The 15,035-nt window shown below is 57.9% G+C and overlaps 1 protein-coding gene across 1 annotated transcript; it reads right to left on the minus strand.

Annotated features, from left to right (window-relative positions):
• Positions 1-677: 677 nt before the first annotated feature.
• LOC311188089 (ubiquitin carboxyl-terminal hydrolase 17-like protein 13) lies at positions 678-11,913 on the minus strand (the record flags this gene model as incomplete). The annotated part of the gene is made up of 5 exons (XM_084259853.1): positions 11,025-11,913; positions 10,623-10,916; positions 1,426-1,551; positions 1,131-1,287; positions 678-917 (listed from the first exon to the last, which is right to left on the minus strand). Coding segments are annotated over exons 1-5 (1,669 nt in total), but the record flags the coding sequence as incomplete, so codon positions are not given.
• Positions 11,914-15,035: the final 3,122 nt, after the last annotated feature.

Raw genomic sequence — 15,035 nt, forward strand, 5'->3', positions numbered from 1 at the left:
TCTTTGGTTGTCCTTATCTCTGAAGCCTCCCTAAATTCTTCAGAGGTCCCCTCCTGCACTGTCCCTAAAACTGCCTAGTAACCCTAGCTTGCCCTGTCTCAGATGCAGAACAAATTTCCATTGGGGACAGCTCAGTAGCATTGCAGTAAAATTCATCCTAAGACAAGGCTGAGTGTGCTGTGTGGGGGCTGGCCACCTGCGCCCAGCCCGGGACTCTGCCCTTTCTTCCCCCGCCACAGTGGAGGATCAGGTACGACCAACACTAGGGAACCCCGTGCCAGGAGTGGGATTCCATTGGGCTCCTGCACCTGGCCCACACGGAGCTGGGGAGCGCTTGAGAATCCGATTCCTGCTGGGCGGGAGAAGGAACTTTCCGGGGTCATGTCCAAGGTGCTGAGGGTGAGGAGCACTGGGTTTGGGAGGCTCTGGCGGGCTGGGCCTCCCCTGGGACACGCAGGATGCTGGGTGTTCATGTGCTCTGTCACCTCGGCCTGGACGAACGGATATGGGAGTCGGTGTCTAGAAGACAAGCAGGACCCTCTGGGCCTTCCTGTTCTTCCCCTTGGTGGCTCTGGTTCTCCCTCCCATGCCAGGGCCTCTGCCCACGAGGGCTGGCCCTTGAGAAGCATGTGCCCAGGCTGAAAGCTGCGGCTGGCCAGTGTCCTGCTGGGCAGGACCTGCGCTGGTCCCCGCGGGCTGCCTGGGCCGGTGGATCACGACAGCGTCGGCGGGCAGGGCACGGTCCACCTCCCTGAGCTTGAGGGCAGGCTTGGGTCGCTCGTGCTCCTGATGCTTTCTCCACTTGTCCAAGGTGACCGGCCGGGTCGGGGTCTCTCGCGCAGGCTCCTGAGGCTCGGGGACCGCAGGAGGCCTGTCTCCCACAGGCTCCCAATGGGCCTCAGGGAGCAGGTCCACACCTGTGGTGGTCAGCGTTGGGGGTGGCCCACCAGGGGAGTCCTGCTCGCTGGCCCTGTCCAGTTCCTTCTTCTGGATGTAAAAGAGCACGTAGGCCTGTTGGCTCAGGGCAGAGGAGACATTGCAGGAGGTGACCTGAGAGTCGTCCATGCGATACCACCGGTCCTTCCCAGGCCTCACGTAGCAGAAGTGGTGTCCCTGGTGACACCCCCAGCCTGCGTGGACCAGCACCGCATAGAGTTCGTACTCCAGGGCCCCCGCCTTCTTCTCGGACAGCACGGCCTGCAGGTCCAGGTGCTGTGGGTAGCGCACGGGCTTGGCCACCTTGCCGCTTGTGGGGCCGCCGAAGCGCTTGAGCATGAGGATGAGGACCTGGGGAGGGGCGTGCAGAGCCAGCGTCTTGGCGGCGGGCCCCCTGTCGCCACAGGCAGCGCAGTGGTACGCGTCGGGCCCGTCCAGGCTTTCTGGCTTCACCAAGTCCTGCAGAGCCTGCTCCACGCAGTCGGCGGCCTGGATGTCCAGGGCGATGTCCAGGTAGGGCTCCAGCGTGGTGGAGACTCCGCAGCAGTGCACGCACTGGATCTGGGACCTCCAGTAGCCCCCGAAGAGCCGCCGCACCTGGGTGCTGTCCTGGGGCTGTGGGTGCGCGGCCGCCAGCTCGCTCACACACCCGCCCTGCATGGCGCCCACGGTGGCCATCAGGAACTCGTGGGCATCTTCCTGGCGCCAGGCATGGAAGCCGGCGAGCAGCTCCTTCACGGGCTACACCACCTCCACGGGGTGCAGGAGGGCGCGGGAGACGTGCGCCCGCATGGCGCAGAGCGTGCAGGACAGCCGCCGGGGGCAGGAGGGCACGCGCGGCCGGGACAGCAGGTAGCCGGCCAGCGGGGGCGTGTAGGTCAGGCACTGCAGGGCCGCGTTGGCGTAGCAGGTGTTCCCCAGGTTGCGAAGCCCGGCCCCAACCTGGCCGGACCACAGCCGGCGCCCGAGGTGGCCCTGGCAGCCGGTCGTCTCCACAGTGTGAGTTTTCTCTTGCCGTTCACAGTAAGAGCTGTGGCTGAACACTTTCTCACGTGAATGGCGTGCGTGTGGTCTGCACCTCCTCGTCGGGTCTGGGTGTTATTGTGGCTTCTAAGGTCAGAGCTTTGCATACATTTGTGCCCACCTCAATGACAGTTACATTTTTTTTATCTCCAGTGTGCATTGTCTTGTGTTTCTTGAGGTGAAGGTAAGGACGAAGGACTTCCCCATACTCGTGGCACTCAGTAATTTTCCTCTAGTGTGAATTTGTTTGTGTGGTTGAAAGGACAGGTCCTTGCTGAGTGATTTTCCCTGCCCTGTTGTGATATGAGGCTTCTGCCCCACGCGAATTAAAACACGTTGATTGAACTCAGCTCTGTGAATAAACTCGTCACCCACGTCATAGTGTCCAACGGGAGCCTCTGGAGTGAGACGTGGCTGTTTGGGAGAAGAGAAAAAAGACTCTTAGTGGTTTGCCAGCCTATGTCCTTGCCTTCATTTGTCCACTAGCAACCTGGGCGTGACAGTCTCTAGGGCTCGTCTCGCACACGTACTGGGTCACTCACCTGCAGGCAGACAATATTATCCTTTGAGATATTATTTTCCTACCATGAGAAATGTTGATGCAGTTGACTGTATTTTTAGAACTGAGGTTTTGCCTTGAGATCATTTATTTTGAGCTTAATTTATTCACTGATTTCAAACTACCAAACTTTTCCCCAGAAAGTGCTTAATTCCAACTCCATTACACTCCTGCAGGCACCTTACCTTATTGCCGGATCTGCAGTTTGGATGATTAGGACTCACACCCACTTACCGTTGACATGGCGACCCTTGCGTCCTTCTGGTTGTGTTGTGTTAGTAACACTTCTTCTCTGTTATGGAGACTTTCTCTCCATAACACAGTGACAGCTGTGACCTCCTTGGCCTGGGCCCGGACGGGGGTGGGGTCGGGTTGGGACCCGGCCTGCTGAGCGGGCACCTGGCAGTGTTAGTGTGACAGCACAGGCCATTTCCTCGTGGGACCTGATGCTCGGGGGTGACGGTGTTCTCAGTGCGCCCGTCTGTACCGCAGAGAGGAGTGTGGGCCAGTGGCACCCTGAGGCGCAGTAAACTGGGTGTCCTGCTACCCCAGAAACCAGGATCTTGGCCCCAAGTCCAGGCATCTGTGTGAGCCGGGCTGATGTAGCCCCAGCGCCTGTGGGCCCAGGCCGAGGGCGCCATCTCCTCTGTTTTATCTGTGAGTCACCCACTTCCTCCACCTGATTCGAGGTGCTGGGACTGCAGAGGCCAGCGGACGCTCACGGCCTCCCAAGGGGACAGTCGGCGTCAGAGAACCCAGAAAGCGGTGCTGGAGGCGCGGCAGGGAGGCGCCTGCGTGGATCCGAGTCCGGGGAACCATGGCGCCTTCATGTCCATAACTGCTGCTCAGCATCAATTTTTACTCTTTCTTTTGCAGCAGAGCGGCGCAAATTCTCTTCTGCAGCCCCCGACCTTCACCTCAAAGGAAAGGCACTCCGCCTCGCAGCAGCCGTCCATCCACACACACTTCAGCTGCCTGTGAATCGCTCCCCTGGCTGAGGGCACAGAGCAGAGCCCTCAGTCAGCTGGTGAATCATTACTGGAAGGCGAAATCACGTCCTTGGGGCCAAGCTCAACCATCCACCCCCCAGGGCTCCTGACACAGGGGATGGATTTAGAAGTGAGACGGGCAGACGTCACCCGAGCAGTGAGGGCTGAGTGCACCAGGCCGTGCCCACGCTTGTCCTCAATGAGCAGAACCGAACCCCCGCCCCCTGCCATGGCCGTGTCTGGGGTGCATAGAAGCAGAAGGAGACAATGTGCTTCCTAATCCCAATGAACAAATCTTTCCAGTCGATGACAATGTTCCACGTCTCCCGGGAACAGTCCCGTGGGAGACGGCCATTGGCTCCCTGGGAGGATCGGCCCCGTGTGCTGGCGTCTGTGCTGCACCTCTTTGGGGCACAGAGATGATACAGGAAGACGCTGGGCCGTCAGCGTGCTCTGCAGAGCTGATGGGAACGTCTCCGCGTGTGTCAGAAAAGCTGGCATTTGCACGTTTGGAACAGGCAGCAGCCTGCTCCTTGCCAGCCAGAGGGAGCTGAGACTGGGCCGAGGAGAGCCGAGCCTGTTCCCATGCACTGGTCTGAGATGGAGTCGGGGGAGGGGCGGGAGGAGGCGCGGGCAGCATCCATGCCCCACCCCATTGTTCTGCCACCAGCCCTGCTGGGGTGGGGGGGCGCCACCAAGTCCCCCCGCCCCCCCCACCCGGCGATCGCCTGCCCTTCCCTGCCCTCCTGACCAGATGCTCAGATCTACAGGGTCTGAGATCTACACGGCAGATCCACAGCCTGCAGGTTTTGTCTTGTTCCAACCCCAGGACATTTTTAGAACCCAGGAGAGTCCATATCAGCAGGAAGGACGCATCTACCATCAAGGCAATGGTAAGTCACATGGGGAGTGACACTAATCATTCAAATTAGAGACATGGCAGTAGTATGTTAATAAGTGAATCTATTATCCTAAAGTACATTAAGTTGAGATTTAACTCTCAGCAAAACGTTTTGGATAGTATGAGTTTAGTGAAAAAATTAATGAGCTCAAAATTATAACCCGAGATATTAAAAAAATATGGACAACTACACACTGTTCCTATGCCTAGTCTTTGCATAGTTTTTTTTTTTTTTAAAGATTTATTTATTTATTTATACAAGCACTGGTACAGTCAGAAGCGCAGGAGGGTGAGAATATCCACCAGAGCCAGAGCGGGGAGCAGAGCAGGCAGAAGGACCGAAGTACACTGCTGAGGGGAGCAGCGGGCGGCAGGAGAGGTCTGCGCGCCATGTGGGACCCTCCTCCGGTGGCCGGGGAGCAGCTGGGGATGGAACTGGCGCAGCAGAGGCTAAGGGCAGCTTCGCAACCCAGCGCTCAACCGCTGGGCCACTGGGGAGGCCCCTTTGCCTATTCTTTGAAACACAATGACGCCTTCAAAATCAGTCTACAAGCTGCAGTTAGGATGCTGCAAAAACGTGTGCAGGAGGGAAATGCAACTCGTTAGGAATTAACACTGGAATGATTTTAATTGAAGGGCATCACTAAATGATTTTATATATATATATATATATATATAAAATAATGAATGTATGGATGTATATGGAAAACCATTAATAGCCTTTCCTCTCCTTCCCAAAAGCAGATTCCCTCTGAATGTAACAGTATGGGAGATTCCCCATAGTGCTCCACAGTGAACGAACATTTATCGGCTCCCACAGAAAAGAAACCCTGTATCAGCAAGCAGTGTCGGAAATCCCTTGGTGGCCGGCCATGCCTTCATAAGCACAAGCACATTCACAGTCAAGGTAAAGCCTGTGAATGCCATCTGTGTGGGAAAGCCTTCAGTACCTGCTCCAGTGTGAGACGGCACGAGATGACTCACGCTGGAGAGAAACCTTAGGAATGCTGCATCTGTGGGAATGCCTTCATTCAAAGCTCTGACCTTACAAAGCACAATCTGACTCACACTGGAGAGAAACCGTATGAATGTCCCCTGTGCGGGAAAGCCTTCAGTCAGTCCTCTAACCTCAGGCAGCATGCAAGAACGCACAATGGAGAACAACCGTGTGGATGTCACCTGTGTGGGAAAGCCTTCAGTAAGTGTTCTGCCCTTCGACGACACGGGGGAACTCACACTGGAGAGAAACCATATGAATGTCATCAATGTGGGAAATCCTTCAGTCAGTGTTCTGCCCTTAGACGACATGAGGGAATCCACAGTGGAGAGAACATGAGTGCTTTTAGTGAATATTCTGACCTGAGATGACATACAATGATGATTCATTATATTTAAGAGACGGCAACCATAGCTTTAATGTTGAAACACACCAGAAGACTCATACACTGAAGGGATACTGCAACTGATGTGGAAGATCCTCTAGTCTTCCTAACTTGACATATGCACATGTATGTGGCCGTGAATACACACGTATGACATCAAAACCTTCAGTCATTGGCCTGACCTTCGATGACCTGAGAGAACTCCTACTGTACATAGAAAGAACGAGGTTGTCTTCAGCAGCAGTTGTACGTTTGAAACGTACTAGAGGATTGACACAGGTCAGACCGCCTGGGAGTGTCATCCATGTGAACAAATATTCAGGCAAGCACCAGTCACGTATGCACAACAAAGCTCAGTGAACGAGTCACTGCTAACCCAGGATGTGAGCGATGAATGTGCTTGAGGATTAACAGGCAATTCCCACAGAAGCGATTCAATTAAAAGCCAACAGAACCCTTATTCCCAGAGCCATTCTGTGGCACATAGGAGGAGTCAGATTGTACAGAGCACTCAGTGTCACTAAAGAAGTTTCTCAAACCAAGGAAACGGTAGTCCAAAAACCAAAGTGGAGAAAACTTTAGCTAGATTTCACATCAGATAATGAAATCTAGGAGAAAAATACTCTCAGAATCTTTTAATATGCAAGTTAGAAATAATTAAGAATAACCATAATTTTACATGGAAAGGGTGACGTCGCCAAAGTAGTCAAATGGTCTGGGAATACTGAACTAATGCTGGGAGTATGCAAAATTTTGTAAGAAATTAAAGTTTGCAATAGATTTGTAAAGATGTGAGTAAACCATGTTGCTAAGAAAGTCGGGTGAGCTGAAGTTCTGCTTGTCCTTATGCAGCTGTAGACACCTGTTTAGGTCTGGGCTCCGCGGCACGTGGGCTGAAGTTTTAGCCCAACTCAGAGTCTCTCCCAGGAGCTCCTTCCACACAGCTCATCCCCACGCATCCTCTCTCCTCACTGACATAGTGCGCTCCATCTGCGGCCTGCGGGTGACACAAGATCCCTCACCCCGTGCTTGGTTGCTCCAGTGTGCCGTGGCCCTGGCTTGGTGAGGTCATGGGGGGAAGTGCCAATGACACTGATGTCCACCACTGTGTCAGCGCCAGCCCCGTCTCTGTGGGGACGGTTACAGACCAGAGGCACGGGTAGCTCAGCACTTCAAGGCCACAGAACACTCCTTGAAATTCTCCATGAAGCCTCTGAGTTGGGCTAAGTGGGGCCAGGAGTTCATCATCCCATGACCACATCCAGTACCTTGACTGGGTGAGTCCTGAGCTCCGCACCCAGACAGCTCCCCGCCAGTGCTTTCTCCTTCCACAGCAGCTCTGCCGAGAGCACTCAGGCAAGCTGAACCCCCTAAGCTATCCCACACCACAGAAGCCCGCAACGTACTGCAGAATGAAAGTTCTCACAAAGGAATTGCACATGTATTCCCTTTGATGAAACCTAAAAACTGAACTCAAGCCTCAAGGGGAAATGCTTCCAAGAGAGAACTCAGCTGGCGTGTGCTCTCCCAACTGCCACCGTCCCCACTCACACCCAGAGGCCCTGTGAGTGAACACAGTCTTGCCTCCCAGTGATACCTCACTGTTTTCAAACCCCCCGCCCCCCAGGTGATTCTATGGTGCAGCGAGGGTGGAAACAGTCATGTGAGGAGGAGGAACTAAAATTCAACATTCTGGTATCTTGGCTGGAGAGGCAGAGACAAGAGAAGTGTGAAGAAGGGCTCAGGGAACAAATAAGTCCAGACCCTGGAGACACACCTCATGGGTTCTCATTTCCACCGTCACAGTCCAGGAGATGTTATTCAGTCTTTTTGTGACTCAGTTTATTCAACTCTAAGGTGGAAATGAGCTGAGTACTTCATTCTTGGTGTGGCTACGAGGCCACTGCCGTGGACCAGAGGCCCTAGATGGCTGCGGGCAACGGGCACTTCTGTCAAGAGAAGGTAGATCCCCCTGCGGTGTTCCTGCCCCCAGGGAAACGGACAGTAAGAAGCGAACCTCTCAGTTTAATTGGCAACAGCTGATAATGATCAGGCGCTGACAGTTCGCACCAGGCTTTCCTGGCCGGGAATCCCCGGGTTGTGCCTGTGGCTTCAGTTGCCTTCCGGGTTTTCTGAATTTGAAACAAGATTTTAAAGCCAAATTGCTGTCTGCTTCCCATCAACAATTGTGTTCAGGTCTGTTAACCTTTGGGGGGGTTCATTTATGTAGCGTTCTATTTCTTCCTTCCCCCCTGCACCCCGCCTCCCGTGGGCCCTGGTCCCTCCCCTCCCCCGTAACTGGGGGCCCTCCAGGTGCCCATTCATTGCCCAGGAGCTTTTTAAAAGAGGCTGATCAAGGCACCCTCCCTGGAAATACCCTGGTGTGCCCGTTTGTTTTTGTTTGTTTGTTTTTGTTGTTTGTGTTTGTTTTGTTTGTTTGTTTTTGTTTGTGTTTGTTTTTGTTTGTTTGATTTGTTTGTTTATGCTAGTTTTTGTTAGTTTTTGTTTTTGCTTGTTTTTGTGAGTGTTTGTGTGTTTTTATTTGTTTTTGTTCTGTTTGTGTTTGTTTTTGTTTGTGTTTGTTTTTTAGTTTTTGTTAGTTTCTGTTTGTTTTTGTTAGTGTTTGTTTTTGTTAATTTTTGTTAGCATTTGTTTTTGGTTTTGGTTTTGCTTGTTTTTGTGAGTGTTTGTGTTTGTTTCTGTTTGTTCTTGATTGTTTGTTTTTGTTAGTTTTTATTACTTTTGTTAGTTTTTGTTTGTGTTTTTGTTTGTCTATGTTTGTTTTCCCTTGTTTGTTTTTCTACATTTGTTTTTGTTTGTTTGTTTTGTGGCAACCCCCCTCGATCCCTGCCGGAGGAGGGAAAACTAACCTGCTTTGCAGAGGCTGCCGGCTTCGCAACGGGGGAGGCCCTATCAGATTTCCTGTTGAAAGACAGCATAAGCAACTGTGCTTTAATTCTGAAACTTTTTGTCTGATATAAATGAGCAAAGTAAATAAGTATGTGTGGGAGAGACGGTGTCTCACTCCAGAATTACGAGGCCCGGCTTGGAAGCGAGCAGCAGCCCACCCCCAGGCCCTGAGTGCAGGCTTTGGCTATGGCCCGAACAATGATCTGATCATGTCCCCTGCTTTTCTAATGAATGTTGGTCCCCAGAATGGAGCACCCATGGCCGTGATCATCGATTTCTGCAGAATGAAAGCAGCAAAACCCAAACAGGTGCCCACTAGGGACAAAGGTTCAGACATTCTAGTCACGAAGGACACCCCATCTTCAGCTCCTGACCCTCATTACACTACTCAGAACGTTTGCAATGACAAATATCATCACAAAAATTACATGGCTTAGTAGCGGGCAAAAGCATCTGCAAGAAATGATAAACACATTCTGATTAAAAAAACAATGGGCACACACATGGAACGTATGGTACATTTGATCTTTATTCGTCTTTTGGGAAGGATAAGGTAACTTTCCCAAATCACTCAAAATCATTTTCCCTCTTGCCAGATTTCACTAGGTTAATTTTATCGCAGGATTCTACCCCTCCATCTAGTCCTAGATAGCCCTCCCACCACCCACATTCCCTTCTTCAGAGAAAACGAGGGGCTACAGGCAATGCCTGCTATCAGAGAACTTAGAAGTATGCCAAGAACGCCACTCCCGGAAAACACAGCAGGCAGGTGCCCCACCCCCAAGGGTGACCCCATCAGAGGTGCTGAGGGTAAGTGATCCCTGCAGGAAAGGGCCACAGCTACCACTAGTCATACCCTGGGGCCTTGCTTCAGGGAGCCCTGGTGCTTCTCACCCTCCCCCCACCACCCACTCTACTCTGGCATCTCTAAGCAGACTAAATCCTATCAGGAACTGAACTCCCATGGCGCCATCCAGAAACCATTATGGATCTCTTTCTCAACAGGTCCTCTAGAAGGTTCAGAAGGTACAAATGCATTGTGCCTCTTGGGGGACCTCAGCTGTACCGTATCATTTTGGTCACACACGGTTAATTGAAAGCAACGTACATGCTACATTAAACAGTGTTGTGAGTTCACAGAGAACAGGCGCAGGAGAAGGCACCCCAAGGTGACTCCATGCACTGGCTCCTGAGGCTCCGGTCCTTCCAGGATGGAGCACGCTGCCTCCTGCCCGGGGGCACGACCATCTTGCTAGATCCAGGTGTCGTTCACGGGCGCCGGGAGGCTCTCCTGCACCCGCCTTGCACTCCACGTCATGGGAGAGCAACTCGTTGGATGCAGAACAGCTTTCCATTGGGGACAGCTGAGTAGATTTGCAGCTAAACTCATCCTAAAACAAGGCTGAGTGTGCTGTGTGGGCCATCTGCGCCCAACATGGGGCTTTGCCCTTTCTTCCCCCGCCACAGTTGGAGGATCAGGTGCTACCAAAACTAGGGAACCCCGTGCCAGGAGTGGGATTCCATTGGGCCCCTGCATCTGGCCCACACGGAGCTGGGGAGCGCTTGGGAATCCCATTGCTGCTGGGCAGGGGAAGGAGTATTCCGGGGTCATGTCCAAGGTGCTGAGGGTGAGGAGCACTGGATTTGGGTGGCTCTGGCGGGCAGGGCCTCCCCTGGGACACGCAGGATGCTGGGTGTTCGGTGCTCTTGTCACCTCGGCCTGGACGACCGGAGATGGGTGTCGGTGTCTAGAAGGCAAGCAGAACCCTCTGGGCCTTCCTGTTCTTCCCCTTGGTGGCTCTGGTTCTTCCTCCCAGGCCAGGAGCTCTGCCCATGGGGGCTGGCCCTTGAGCAGCATGTGCCCAGGCTGAAAGCTGCGGCTGGCCAGTGTCGCGCTGGGCAGGACCCGCTCTGGACCCCACGGGCTGTCTGGGCCGGTGGATCACGACAGCGTCGGCGGGCAGGGCACGGTCCACCTCCCTGAGCTTGAGGGCAGGCTTGGGTCGCTCGTGCTCCTGATGCTTTCTCCACTGGTCCAAGGTGACCGGCCGGGTCGGGGTCTCTCGCGCAGGCTCCTGGGGCTCGGGGACCGCAGGAGGCCGGTCTCCCACAGTCTCCCGATGGGCCTGAGGGAGCAGGTCCACACCTGTGATGGTCAGCGTTGGGGGTGGCCCGCCAGGGGAGTCCTGCTCGCTGGCCCTGTCCAGTTCCTTCTTCTGCATGTAAAAGAGCACGTAGGCCTGTTGGCTCAGGGCAGAGGAGACATTGCAGGAGGTGACCTGAGAGTCGTCCATGCGATACCACCGGTCCTTCCCAGGCCTCACGTAGCAGAAGTAGTGTCCCTGGTGACACCCCCAGCCTGCTTGGACCAGCACCGCATAGAGTTCGTACACCAGGGCCCCCGCCTTCTTCTCGGACAGCACGGCCTGCAGGTCCAGGCGCTGTGGGTAGCGCACGGGCTTGGCCACCTTGCCGCCTGTGGGGCCGCCGAAGCGCTTGAGCATGAGGATGAGGACCTGGGGAGGGGCGTGCAGAGCCAGCGTCTTGGCGGCGGGCCCCCTGTCGCCACAGGCAGCGCAGTGGTACGCGTCGGGCCCGTCCAGGCTTTCTGGCTTCACCAAGTCCTGCAGAGCCTGCTCCACGCTGTCGGCGGCCTGGATGTCCAGGGCGATGTCCAGGTAGGGCTCCAGCGTGGTGGAGACTCCGCAGCAGCGCACGCACTGGATCTGGGACCTCCAGTAGCCCCCGAAGAGCCGCCGCACCAGGGTGCTGTCCTGGGGCTGTGGGTGCGCGGCCGCCAGCTCGCTCACACACCCGCCCTGCATGGCGCCCACGGTGGCCATCAGGAACTCGTGGGCATCTTCCTGGTGCCAGGCATGGAAGCCGGCGAGCAGCTCCTTCACGGGCGACACCACCTCCCCGGGGTGCAGGAGGGCGCGGGAGACGTGTGCCCGCATGGCGCAGAGCGTGCAGGACAGCCGCCGGGGGCAGGAGGGTGCGCGTGGCCGGGACAGCAGGTAGCCGGCCAGAGGGGGCGTGTAGGTCAGGCACTGCAGGGCCGCGTTGGCGTAGCAGGTGTTCCCCAGGTTGCGCAGCCCGGCCCCAACCTGGCCGGACCCCAGCCGGCGCCCGAGGCGGCCCTGGCAGCCGGTCATCTCCGCAGGCCCCGGGGCCATGCCGCGCGCGCCTGGCCGCAGGGACGAGCGGCTTCTTGGAGGGGAGGCAGGTCAGCTTTCCCGGGTCCCCGCACCTGGTCCAGAGGCTGCGAGCGCGTCCAGTCCTGAGGCCGAAGCTCCGAGTCAGGGCGAGGTCCGGAGTCTACCCTGCCGGGGTCAGGAAGAGCCGCTGGACGATGCGCGTGTCAGGACCGCTGGCTCCGAATGACCTGCAGGCCCGGCCCGGGACCCTTTTATAGCCCCTGGCCCCGCCCGGCGACGAGGCCCCGCCCCCGACCCCCACCGGTCACCGGCCTGCTGGGCAGCGCTGGGCGTGGCCCTTCCGGGCCAGCAGCTCCCCGGGGAGTCCGGCGCTGGGTGACACCCCTCCCACCCCGCCTCCAGTCTGCGGGGCCGGACCTGGCACAGGTGCAGTCTCATGAGGCACTCAGCGCCCCAGCTGCCCACGGCTGGACAGGGACAGTCATCAGGCCCCTTCCGACCCCCTCAGCGTCCTGGGCTCGGGACCCGAATAGGGCTGGGGACGACAAATTGCGGCTCGGACCCTCCACTGGCGTCACCCCACCTGTCCCCGCATGTCAGAGCAGCATCAGCACGAGCTGGCAGGGACAGGAGAGAGTCAGAGAAGCCCAGAGTTGGCTCCGGACACCTGTGGGGCTGGGGTGACTCCTCTGGCCGCGGCGCAAAGGGCAGGAGCAGACTCTCGGGGAGCTGCAGGAGGCCCCGTTGCACTCAGGAGCACCCCGTGGGATGGACACAGGCGGCTACATCATTCATTCCCAAGGATTCGGGATTAAAAAATATCTTCAAGGGAAGCTGCACAGCTCAAGACAGACGTGACAAGGTTTCTCTGATGGGTCCCAGGAGGTCCGGACGCCGAGCCGAGGGCCTGGCCTGGGCCCGCGAGGTGGGAAGATGCAGAACGGGTGTTGGGGAGACAGAGGCACTCGGGACCCGCCTTCCTCACAGTGGGGCGGGCGCTGGCTGGGACAGACAGGATCCACTCAGTGTCCACCGCGGGCCCCGGGAGGCCCCTGCAGCCAGAGGTGCTGGGTGTGGCCACATGGCCCGGGGACGCCTGGAGCCACAACCACCGCCCCAGGGGTGAGGGGCAGTGATGGAGGGAGGGAGGCACAGCGCTCCCTGGAGAGGCCCCAGGGCGTGACCTCTGGCACCTGCTTCCGGGGTGGCCCCCGGGATATTGCCCTCAGAACCGGGATGTGGCTGGGGGGATGTGGGGGGGCTGGGCTGCCGCCGTTCTGTGGAGGGCTCGGGTTAGGGGGGCGCTGTGGCCCGGGCTGTCCCCCCGTGGGCGCTGGCAGGAAGGAAGTGGGTGGCTGGCAGCCCTTGGGTCCGCACCCCTGGCAGTGGGTCACTTTGATCTCTCTAGGCTTCAGAAAAGTGAACGACCCGAACTCCCTGAAATCTGGCCGAGGCCCCGCGTCCTCTCGGGCTTCCCTTGGGGGGAAGCAGCGTCGGCTCTGCCCAGCCGCACTGAAGCCCCCACCCCTAGACCCGCGCGCGCTCAGGAATCCGGAGCTTGTCCCCCTCACCCCGGGGCTCCGGGGTGCCCACGGGTGCGCCCATCCCAGCAGGCGCCTCATGACCGTCGGGGGGTGAAGACAGAGGTCAGCCCAAGCCCCACCGTGCTTTCTCAGGGCGCCCTGGACGCCTAGGGCTGGGGGGTCGTGGGTGCCCACGGAGAGGGTCACCCGGCGCCAGACTCCCCTGGAGATGGCAGCCCGGAGGGGCCACGCCCAGCGCTGCCCAGCAGGCTGGTGTCCCGGGAAGGGGGTGGTCGGGGGCTTTAGGGCGAGCGGGGCCAGGGGCTATAAAGGAGGCGCGGGCCAGGCCTGCAGGTATTTGGATCAACCCCGGCCCATCCCAGGAAGGGGGTCGCTGGGGATGGGGCAGCGTTGGGTGGCCCAGGTGTGTCCCCTGACTTTCCACTTCCATCGCACCCTGTGCTGCGGGGGTGGTGGGCGAGGGAGGCGGCCAGTCCCTATGACAGGTCCTGGGCATGACGTGGCGACGAAAAGGGGGGCCCTGGGGAAGGGGGGCGCTGTGTCCTCACTAGCCCATTCCGGATCTCGGAGAGGGCCTGGCTGGCGCCCGGCTGTCCTGCTGCAGCCGCGAGATGGCTGCGCCCGGCTGGCGTCCCTCCCCTTCCCTCTCACCCCGGCTCCTCAACCCCGACGTCCTGAGCCACGGGGACCCCGTGACAGCGGGGGAGACAGACCCCGAGGATTCCCCGGGCGTGCGCTGGGGCTCCCTCAGGGGGCTGGCTGCCCCCGGGCCTCCAGAGCTCTGGAGCCGCGGCCGCGGGAGCCGCCCTGTCCTTCCCCTGCCCAGTCTGGGGCGGCCATCACTGGGCAGCCTCCTGCTGGGGGCTGGACTCTAATAAGAGGGTGTCTCACCAGCTCCTCTTCACTCTCAGTAACACTCTTGTGTGCAAATGAGTGAGTGTGGGGGGATGTGTGCCAACGCACTCGCGACGCGTGGAAGGTAAAGCCCGACACAAATTTCACTTTCAAAGACTTTACAAAGAGCAGGAAACTGATTCATGTTCGGGTCAAAACAAGCGGGGGAAGGTGGCCCGACGATCCCTCGGCCACCACCACCCCGGCCACATGTCAGCGCGGGGTGGGGGGCCGGGGCAGGGCGCCCTCCGCACGCCCTGGGCCCACCCCAGGGACTCCCCCAGATTCACACAGTGAAGCCCAGGCTGGACCCGATTCTGCTTCACCCCACAGGGAAGCCAGAGAGACCCTCCCTCGCCCAAGCCCAGGGCACTCAGGCCCAGTGCTCCTCCCCCTCGGGGTCCCTGCCCAGGTGCAGAGTTGGGGTGACCACGCCCCCAGAAAGGTGTCAAGGGTCCTGCCCCGAGGCCGCCCTTCAGCGTCCCTCGTGCTCCCCACCCCCACCCACCCTGCGGTGGCAGCTCCTCCAGGAGAGCGATTCCCACGGGCCCCCCCAGGATGGCCGGGTCCTTGGCCTCGGACACGCACAGACGGCGTCAGAAGGGGGAGACCCCGCGGGGGCCCTGGGGTCCACGGCTGCCAGAATGAGGGCCTGCCGTGGTCTATTTTGGGCTCAGACTCTTAAGGGTCCCCAAGGGGAGCTGTGCGGGAGGGAACGGGGGCGCTGCGCGATGTGCTG

Source organism: Talpa europaea, assembly GCF_964194135.1.
Source record: "Talpa europaea genome assembly, contig: HAP1_SCAFFOLD_182, whole genome shotgun sequence".
Lineage (NCBI taxonomy): Eukaryota > Metazoa > Chordata > Mammalia > Eulipotyphla > Talpidae > Talpa > Talpa europaea.